The sequence below is a fragment of the Agrilus planipennis genome, unplaced genomic scaffold (genome assembly GCF_000699045.2).
Source record: "Agrilus planipennis isolate EAB-ADULT unplaced genomic scaffold, Apla_2.0 scaffold109, whole genome shotgun sequence".
In the NCBI taxonomy this organism is placed as follows: Eukaryota; Metazoa; Arthropoda; class Insecta; order Coleoptera; family Buprestidae; genus Agrilus; species Agrilus planipennis.
Window position 1 is genome coordinate 818,916 of NW_020438934.1, and position 10,386 is coordinate 829,301.

General features: G+C 34.9%; 2 protein-coding genes across 3 annotated transcripts in view; one reads left to right on the plus strand and one right to left on the minus strand.

The window, feature by feature from the left end:
• LOC108742732 (histone-lysine N-methyltransferase setd3) overlaps window positions 1–10,386 on the plus strand; it is an 82,149-nt gene that overhangs the window by 11,153 nt on the left and 60,610 nt on the right. The gene's annotated exons all lie outside the window — the stretch shown is intronic.
• LOC108738001 (TSC22 domain family protein 1-like) overlaps window positions 1–10,386 on the minus strand; it is a 36,387-nt gene that overhangs the window by 8,878 nt on the left and 17,123 nt on the right. The window contains exons 3-4 of one of the 2 annotated variants that reach the window (XM_025974287.1): window positions 4,131–4,568; window positions 2,753–2,997 (exon numbers count right to left, since the gene is read on the minus strand). In XM_025974287.1, coding sequence (XP_025830072.1) covers window positions 2,753–2,997; window positions 4,131–4,568 — 683 coding nt within the window. The remainder of the gene's footprint in view (window positions 1–2,752; window positions 2,998–4,130; window positions 4,569–10,386) is intronic. The other variant, XM_025974288.1, reaches the window with a different exon arrangement.

Genomic DNA, 10,386 nt, shown 5'->3' on the forward strand with positions numbered 1-10,386 from the left:
TTTTTACATATATAAAACGGTTAGTTTTTATTGGAAAGTAGTTAATGTAGGTGAAGAGTGAAGATCTATGTCTGAAGTGCTATTGCAGCTTTTCACTGAACATATTAACTTTTTATTTGATTTAACTTTAGAAGAAAACTTGGTCGACTCCATCATCAAAAAAAAATTTACTTTTTTAACGTGTTTTATTATTTTAATAAACAATTTTACGATTTATGTATACCATTCCCTCGGATATTTATCCCTCATTTTAGTTACGAGTTTTGCTACCAGGTGGTGTATGCCCATTTGACGGATCCCAATACTACTGAGTCTTTTATTTAGAGCTAGTAATTCCATAAAAGTGTATAACTGTTAGCTACTATATATTATATAATTTACAGAGTTAATATCAAATTTAATATTCGAATTTGCATTTATAGCCCCTTGTGCAACAGTTATTTCCTTTCCTAAGGCAGTCATTTGGATAGGTCGAAAGTGAACCTGTGCGTGTAGTATACGTAAGCTTGCACCGTCATGCATTTGAATCGGGTGTTGATTTTAATCTGCTTGAAGAACTTACCAACCATTTAGATATTTTACGTAGGAATTTTATATGCGTAAACTGATACGTTGACTTTCAATTAGCAAGCTCACTCACGTCCGTGTGCACATATTGTCGTGTGTGAAGATGTAGGACACGGCAAGTGTGTGCATCTCGTATTTTTAGTAAATGGACATAAATATTGCGGCGTCTGCAGATAAGTTGTTTTGTATGTAACGCGTTGTGCAAAAACGCCCAACGCAACAAAAACTCATGATATTTGTGCTGCAGATGTCAGAACGATCACGTTTCTGTCTAAGAATCACATGCGGATCTTTCGTAATGGTTAGTTTTTGTTGTCACCCTTCGTATATTGCACTTGCGAGTGTCATATTGGAACAAGAATTTTGAAATTATCTTAATGATTTGTAAAAGTATAAAACATCGTCTTTCATTAGATGGCGACTGTTTCTTCGAGAGTTCAGAAAAGTACCTATCGATAATTTTATAGAAGCAAGTTCTTCCCCCCCCCCCCATCAGTCACTGTGAGCTCGAAACTGTTAGCACCATTGCTCCGAGTAGTCGAAATTCACTTTTATGAACAATTTGTTTAATCACTTTCTTTGTGTTAAAAATTATTTGAAAAATTAAATTTAAAGGAATTGTTTGTAAATAGGTATGCAACACATCGTACATTTCAGCATAAGAAATTGCTGATACTAATTACGTAATACTACTTAATATTAAATATTTGCATGGAGTATCGTAGCGTCAATATTAATTAAATAAATGTGTTCTGTTAACTGCCAGAGAACAAAATAACAAGTACATAACATAAATAGAAATCAATAAGAAATAGGCGAAATAGGTTGGTTAGACATATTAGATGAAGAAACAGGAGTTAAGAGGTAGACCTAGATTAAATTGGGATGATCCAGTTTTAGGGAAATGCGAAAATTAGGTAAGGATAGGAAATAGTGGAGGTGCGTGTCCAACCAGTCTTAGGACTGACGACCTTGTGATGACGAAGGTGTTTTTCTCGATTTCCACTTACTGTACCGTGCATTTTTCTGTTACCCACCTTTCTAACGCAAAGATACAAATATATTGTGCAGGTGAATTTGTTATTAGCTTAATTTTGAAGTAAATAATTCGCTTACAATCAAAGCAATCATTTGCCTCTACTTTTCTGATATTTAAACTTATGTGAAATTTATTTCTTCTCTCCGTTTTGATATGCTTCACAAAAAGTGCACTATTCAAAGTTTAAACCTTAGCCATGCGTTATCGCCAACAATAAATCAGAAATAAAGGATCAATAAACATATTTCTTGTTTTATATTAAGAAGAAAATATTTTTAGCCGTATCTGCTTTCTGTATTTTGAGTACTTTACGGATTTGTGCTCCGTACACCGAAACGAGAAAGCAATTTCCGATCGGTTTGGGTTATTTCTTACTATCATTTCGAACAGTTTAACGGTTTCGTTCCCATATTTCTCTACTTTAAGTCGTTCCAGTTAATCCTCCCAGTTCGCCTTGTCGTTGCAAGTAGGCATGGAGGGACGATAAAGAGGGGATCAGCTTAATGCCGTGGCATTTCGCGGACGGAAGTGCACGAAGATTTAGCCGCGAACTAAAAGCTTCACATGCAAATTATCTGGAAAATGCCCGCTCCACTTGCGACCATTTTAAGATGGAACTACGACAAGATAGAGAGACTTTCTGTCGTCTCAACTTTTACTAACTACCCCTTACATCTGAATAGCGGGCGCAAGTAACTAGGAAAGTATTTAAAGGAGTCGTAAGTTACATGCTTTTTTTACTTTACGTATACCGAGAAGAAACCTGAAGTGAATTGTGCACAAACTTCGCGAATACGAAACAATTTAAAGTTCTATAAAGTGAAGACGATGAGCGAAGTATAAAGTATACCCATTGACTTCCTGCATACACTATACCCAAGTGTAATGTTGATCTGAAAATACGAAGATTGCTAACCATTTTTCAACACAAGAAAATTACAATCCATTTTTCGATTTTTGAAAATAAATCGAAACGATCAATAAATAATAAACCAAGAGAGATTTTCTCTTTGTGCAGATGCAACAATAAAATAATCTTTGGCGAAGTTAATTCAATCCACAATATAATAAACACCTAAATGATGCAATACGAGAAAGTATTGCATATTTTACTACCAATGGTAAAAATCTGTACGTTTAACTTACTTGTTGCATTTTTTCGAAGTCTAAGCAAGGCCTCTGAATGTGGGTGTGTCTCGTATGCCGTGACCGTTTCCTGGGGGATACCTCATAGTGAAGTAATTTCGAAGGAGGACTAAGGGACCTAATTATGTGATTCGGAGTTTTTCCGCCAGGTCTCACAGCCTCCAGAGGTGGTGACGTTCGAAACTGCACGGGAGTAGCCAATAAATGGTGTACTTCGTCATCTGAAGAACCTTTAAAAACAACTTCTGTAACATACAAATACAGGCGTTCCAATTTAAAAGAACAATAATTTTAGTTAAGGAATCTTCATTAGATTATAACTACTAAATCAATGAAATAAATTTTCATTATCGATAAGTAATTACTTAATTATGGTGTAATATATACGACTTGATGTAACACTTCTACTTATGAAAGAAACATTAATGGATGTGATGCCTCGAGGAAATCATATAACTTGTTACAAAACTCGTTTATTACCGTATTGGAAAATTATTGCAGTACAAAAACTGGATTCTACTTTATTATACTTTGCATTTCTAAACCGTCTTTTTGATAAACTCTCAAGTCGCTTGAACAAAATTAGTTCTTTCTTTATTGCTTATTCAACTATTTTGCAAAATTCCGTGTAAGTTTGTGTACGTCTTACAACAATAACTGAAAAGAAGTTGCATTGCCCAAACAACGAAAAGCTGACGGAACTATCATTTTCCTGACACACCAACGTTTGCTTTCAACTTGGAGCGTTTCCATAAATTATTTTACTTGGGGACAATACAAATTAATGTTTAGACACTATAATATGTTCAAACGCCTGCACAATACGGAATCAGTTTCGGTGATTTATTTACGCCAGGTTTACGACTTGACAAACATGTCATTTTTCAGAGAAATTATGGAAAGAATATATCACAGTCGAAATTGAAAAATAACGCTTTGAAATTTATTGAGTGAAAAACTTGCTATTTTAGCAGTAAACAAGGAATTCACTAATCACAATCACCTATCTAGAAATTCTAGAGTTTAGGTACATTAGAAAGCAAATGACCAGTGGATTTATAATTTTCACTTTCTCATAACGATAATGTTTGTTTAGAGTAAAGGCGAGACTATACTTAAGGATTAAAGAATATTTCTCTACAAAGGTGGTAAAAGCTCTACAAGAAGATATCTAACATCTAATGAGCAACGATATTAGAAATAGGAAGAAAATTCCTTTCACGTGGAATACTGCATTTTTGAAGCATCAAACTTGGAAAAGAGACAGCGTAGTTCATAAACAAAGTAAAATTCATCGTTTTATATAAGGAAAAGATGCACTTTATTTAAAAAGTCACGCAATCAGGAAATTTTCAAACCGTTTTAAAGCGGCACTTACCGGAATGCTCTAGATGGACGGCATCGTCACCGAACTTGTTACCTCCATAGAGTGAACAAGGTGATGCGGACGAACTGATGTTGCCGTAATGGGACATATTTTCTTCATTTTCAGGACTGTAACGGGTACTACAGTCAAAGATACCGGTGACTGCAGAGGTTTCGACAGTATTATCACCCCTTTGAGACCACTTCCGTTTTTCCGGCAAACACACAGACGTGGCTCGTTGCGGCTGCTGTCCTTGCGGATGATTGTGGTTAAGGTGATGATGGTGGTGGTGAAACGTTCGTTCTGACGAGCGTGCCTCTTTAGAATTATTAATCACCTCCAGTTCTTCTTCTGAGGAGTGCGGATCGTGTTCCCGGTCAGGAGCGGGACTCTCCATCGAGCAACCTGTATCTGCTGGAGACACGTTATTGCATATTCTTTCAGACATTTCTGTAACAAAGTTTCGAAATCAATTACTATTTCAAAAAAATGGTACAGAAATCAGAAGTCCTCATCAAAAAAAGTCGCACATGGGTAATACTGCAAAAAAAAAAATAGAACTACAGAATATTTACGAGACACTTTAATTAAAGCTTAAAAACAACCTCTAATGAACCTAAAAACGAAAATTTTGTATGACTATGAAACTTACTTTTCTATCCTAACTAATACAAATGAGAATATGAGTTTGTCTGTGGGCTTTTCACGCCTTAACTATTCAACCGATCATCATAAAATTTTGTACACATATTGCCAGGAGTACAGAAAAGCGCATACGGTACTTTTTATCCAGAAAAGATATTGTTCCCGAGTGATAGGAAAAAATTAACTTAACTACTCTAATCGCTATTCATCATGAAATTTTGTAAATACATTGTCGGGGATACAGAAAAACACATAAGATACCTTTTATCCACAGGAAAAAATGCTGTTCCTGAGGGATAGAAAAAATTAGTTTTATGTGGTCTTTTGTCTATTTAGGGTATCAACGCGAGCGAAGCTGACGGGGGTAAAATCTAGTAAGAATATACAAATTAATTTCTAGGTAGCTGTACATTTTATTCGCGGGGTATACGTTCCATAAATATGCCGCAGATATGGAACGGGAATTAGTATGGAATCTTAAGGGATACATTCTGAAGTTCCAAACCAATATATATCAAAATAAGATCAATTTATTGAGAAATTTGCAATTAAAATTAATCGTTATAATCAGCATTAAGCAAGAGTTTCAAACATTTTATTTTTTTTCCTGTTCTGAATTTTGAAATTAGTCCACTCGGTTACGTCTTTCATAAAAGTCACCTCGGCACTAACCAATAGCACCCAAAAGATGGTGATAGGTTGAAAAACAACACCGAATCCTTTTCTACTCAATTAGATTTTTTATAATAGCTTCGGCACGTACTAACTGTACATACTCAATAGATTCCGATACATTAAGGGGATTCAGTAGTACACGTGCCGTAAAGTAAAAACATACTTATCGGTTCTAGACATCATAAGTTTCATATTTGGAACAGAGGTTTGAAATTTCGTAGTAAGATAGATAAAGCTTTGTTCTAAAGCTTGTCGAAGGCCATTTTTAATTTTTTTAATTTCTATTAAAAATACGTGTCCTACAAGAAGCATCAACTTTAAACACTTGTAAAAGCTTTTAGTGACCATATTATTGAATACCAAAAACGTACCGAGTTAGTGTGAACCTTTGTCTGTTACCATACAAAAAATTAGATATTTATCTCGCAACATTAAATCACAATGTTTAGATTAGAAACCCATGTTTTTGGAAAAATTCACATTAGACACGAGCGGTCTATTGCGGTCAATCCTCTTAATAAACGACACCGAATCCTTTTCTGTTTAGCGATTGCAACCGCGAATAATGAAATTTTTAACCGCGAGTACAGGAACTGGGTTGCAATTTTTTCACCCGCGAATAAGGAAACCGTGAATAAGGAACTTTTACTGTAGTCGGGAAATAGCATCTTTCGTTTATCGTCAGTAATATCCTTGTATGTGTATAAAATTGGATACGACAAATAGAAAACTTTCCATTACTTGTTATGAAAAGTAAATAGCAAGAATATGGGTAACAAGTCATACTGATAATCCGTCGCCATTACGTCTTATTTACACGGAATGTTAACTTATTGGGGGTCATCGATGTGGTTAATAATAACATACTTTACAATAATAAAATACAACGTTAATGTGAAAGTTACAGCCATTTCAATAAAAGAAAAAGTGTGCTAATGTTACAAAACAAAAATGGAACAAAGGGCAAATATAAAATTTTGTCTTAAACTTGAAAAAAATTCGCTGAGACATACGAAATGATGAAAAAGGTTTATGGTGGTGATTATATGAGTCGTACTCAAGTTTATACGTGACGATCTAAGGCCAGGTCGTCCAGAACCTAGTAATCGTGCTGAATTATTGGAAAAAGTCCGTGAAATCATTGGTATTGATGCAAATTTGAATTTTAACTGAAGATTTGGGTAAAAGAAAGGTCTGTGCGCGTTTTGTTCCACATGAATTAAATGAAGACCAAAAATCGCTCGTGTGGAGCATTGCAAAGACATTGTTAAAACTGCTAAAAACGATCCAGACTTTCTTGATTCGATCTTGCTTTAAATATGACCCTGAAACTAAGCGTCAATCTGCTACATGGAAGTCCAAAGGCGAGCTAAAACCAAAAAAAATGCGTTTTCAGAAGTCTCGAATCAAGACAATGTTGATTATTGTTTATGATTCGAAGGGTATTGTCCACAAGGAATTTGTTCCAGAAGGTCGAACTGTTAATTGAGAATACTATTTAAGCGTTTTACATCGTTTGTGGAAAAGAATTGGTCGTGTTAGACCTGAATATCCATCGGGAAAACAGCTGTTTTTATTGCACGATAATGCACCACACAAGACCAAAAAAGTTAACGAATTTTTGATGAAAAAACGGATTTCTCTCATCAACCACCCTCCGTATTCGCGTGATCTATCACCATGTGACTATTTTCTGTTTCCAAAACTGAAAACCAAGATGAAAGAAGCATTTTATGACGATATCCCAGCTATTCAACCGAGGTGCTGAAGAACATTCGCATAAATGACATAAAAAAATCTATGCATGCGCTGGTTGATCGTTTCAAACGTTCTATTGAGTCTAATGGAACCTATTTTGAATAAATAATAACTTTCAAAAATATATAATGTGTATTTTATTCTATATTCAAAAAGTTCGATTATTTTTGGGACACACTGTAATAGCGATGTACAAAACACAAAAACACGTCTCAATATAAGTCATTTTCAATTAAGTTTTGAAGAAATACAGTCAACCGGAATACCTTGGAAGATCATGTGATCATTGATTTAGGTATAAATTTCACTTCATATATGAAATATTGTTCTTGCTTTTATTAATAATTGAATACCAGATTGCACCATGTACAGAAAGAAGCACACTTACCGTGGTGGTGATATAGCTTATAGAAAAGAAGTTGGGAGTGCAAAAACCGACTAACACCGTTGTGTATTGATAAATATGTACAATTGAAAAGGAGAGACATTTGTTGTCTTTATGGATTATATGTCCTTTACATAGAAATTTTATAAAAATAAAAGATTTGAAACAAAAAATTTTCTTAAAGACCCCTAACGGTTTGTTGCTTGTATTTTAATGCAAGCGTTGAATTAGAAACTGATGCGTTGCATTTTCAGTTCACAATATCAGAAGGAGTATAATGTTGTGAAAAAGGGCGACATCATTTTTCCCTAATGCCAGCAAAAAAGGAGGTTGCATGAATGTGAAACAACGATGCAGTCTCATAAATTAAAACTGGCTTGTTGAACTGATGCATGAGCTATTCGCACTAAAATATTGATTTTTTTATACAAAGTGCCTAGCGTGAACCACCATTCGAGGGAGCCGCAGTTGCTTGCTTCGATGGTCGCCCTTTTTCTTCAGTTTTCGTTGGCCTCCCTTAATTATTTCGTGGGCACAAAGCTGCTTCTTCAACTATATTACTTATTCCTTTACTTGAGCGGAAGTTTTGCTGAAAAACCGCTGAAATTTATTAAGCAAAAGAATGCGTCGTAGTTGAAACGACCGAAATGAAACCGCAACGGCTCCCCGTGGATTCTCCTCCGCCCCTTTTCACACGTAGGCAGAACCACCACCGAGAGCTGCGGGAATAAGGGCGAGTGTTGCGCGGCGGAGCGGCATAAGAGATGCTTTTTTAATATTTCTGACGCTTTTAAAACGTGGCACTCGAAGCAGTAATGACAGAAAAGGAGTAAAAAAAAATCGCCCCACTGCTTGCTGCTGCTACTGGAACTTGTTCCAAAAGAAACAAGATTCGGACGCGACACTCGAAAATCCCCAAATTTCAGAAACATCTTTCATTATTAAAAGGCAGCTTTTTTTGGCTGGATTTATTCCTTTTTACATGTATACAACTTTTTGTCAAAAGCACCAGAGTATATACAAGTTTTAAAAATGCAATCCTGTCGAAATCTTGTCTCTATTTCGCAACCCTTTCAAATTCAAAAAGGATATTCATATATATACCACAAAAAAAAGATAAATTTTAACTTAAGATTGACGATGTTTTAGTCTTCGTTAAATATTTTTTTTTAACTTATTTCTTTTGAGTATCAATAAAAATTAGAAGAAAATAATTATAGACTAGTGGAATGTTAATACAATACTGATTGGATAAATACAGATTTCAATGAGATAATGAAAAGTATTCTCATGTTCGGAGTTAAAATTGAGAGATGGAATGAAAGGAAGGTAACAGAAATCTTTCAGGAAAAGTCTATTCCGTGGGCGCCAAACATCCGAAGAATCTCATCAGGATATATTTCACGGGAGGAAACTAATAAGAAAAATGTGGAAATAGGATTTGGAATCTACAGATTTCAAGTTTCATGGGAAAACAAAAAAAGGAAACGCAAAGAACATGATATTAAAAGGGCTTAGAAAGGAAATAGATGGGACAGGAAAACTGTATAGAAAAAGAGAAAACGCAACGTAAAAAATTATCCAGATAATGATTGTACAAGTACAGTTTAAAAAAGAACAAAACAAGGACAGTGTAAAAGCTTTTTTCTATTTCTTGAACGAGAACAGCCTTTTATAGATTTATTGTAACTTCCAAATATGCACAGTACTGAATTTAGTAATGGGCGAATGTAACTTGCAAAATCGGTGAAGTGCCGCTTACGAATTTCGGTTGATACTGCATTATTCTATTCATACATGGAAAACGAGGGAATGGATTCCTTACATAATTCTGACATTCGTGACGTAGAGTTATTTGGAACCATCCCGCGATTTAATGGTCGTTCTAGGTGTGTACCGTTTAAGCGACAATCAACTTGTCTTGCTTTTGATGAAGACAGTAATTTCTCAGTTTGCCCTTTAATCTGCCGAAGCCGAAGCATATAAATCAAGCATCGCAATATATTATCATCACGCGAATTAGGAAAAGGTGGGACCAATAATGGCTCTGCAAATGTTGTTACGCCGGTTGAGATAAAGGAAGTGCCTTAATCTAACGACCGGTTTCTTTGTGAGTTCCAACCCAAATATACCCCTCTCTGTCTCAGCCTATTTAAAAGATTTTGGCATAAATAATTGCTTTTTGAATCTATAACAGCCTCTAAATGATTCGTTTATTAAATAAGGTTTCATTTTTTGAAAGCTTCCAGTTGCACGCCATTTTTAAATGAAGGGGATTTTTATTTAATTTATAATTTCATTTTTGGGTCAAATGAATTCTTGTTGTTTTGAAAAGTTCTTTTAATACTTGTGAATAACTAAAGCAAAAGTCTTCTTTTTTTCCGCCAAATTAATTTTTTTGTTTAAATATCCTTTTTTCGTCATAAGAATCTCCGGGGAAATATAAGGAAATTTCGGTAAAAAGATTAGGCAATGAAAAGAAATTCGTCTGGGAACGTTGATTTTTGCCGCTCCAACGTGCGATAAGGGGGTTTCGTTCCAAAAATAACTTTCCATTTGGGACCTATATAAAATAAATCTAAACTGTTGAAAGTAATCAAAATTGCAAATAAAACATAAACAAGACCCACCATAAGATAAAATCCTTGTTAATATTGGGATCCGTCAAATGGGAGGAGCCTAAAAACATGGCGCCGATTAGGGATAATTTATCGTAGTTCCTATAGTGTACCGTGCAATTTCCAAGTTTTTAAATTACGATAAAATGATAAGTATTGACACAATATGTGATTGGGCTGACACAAA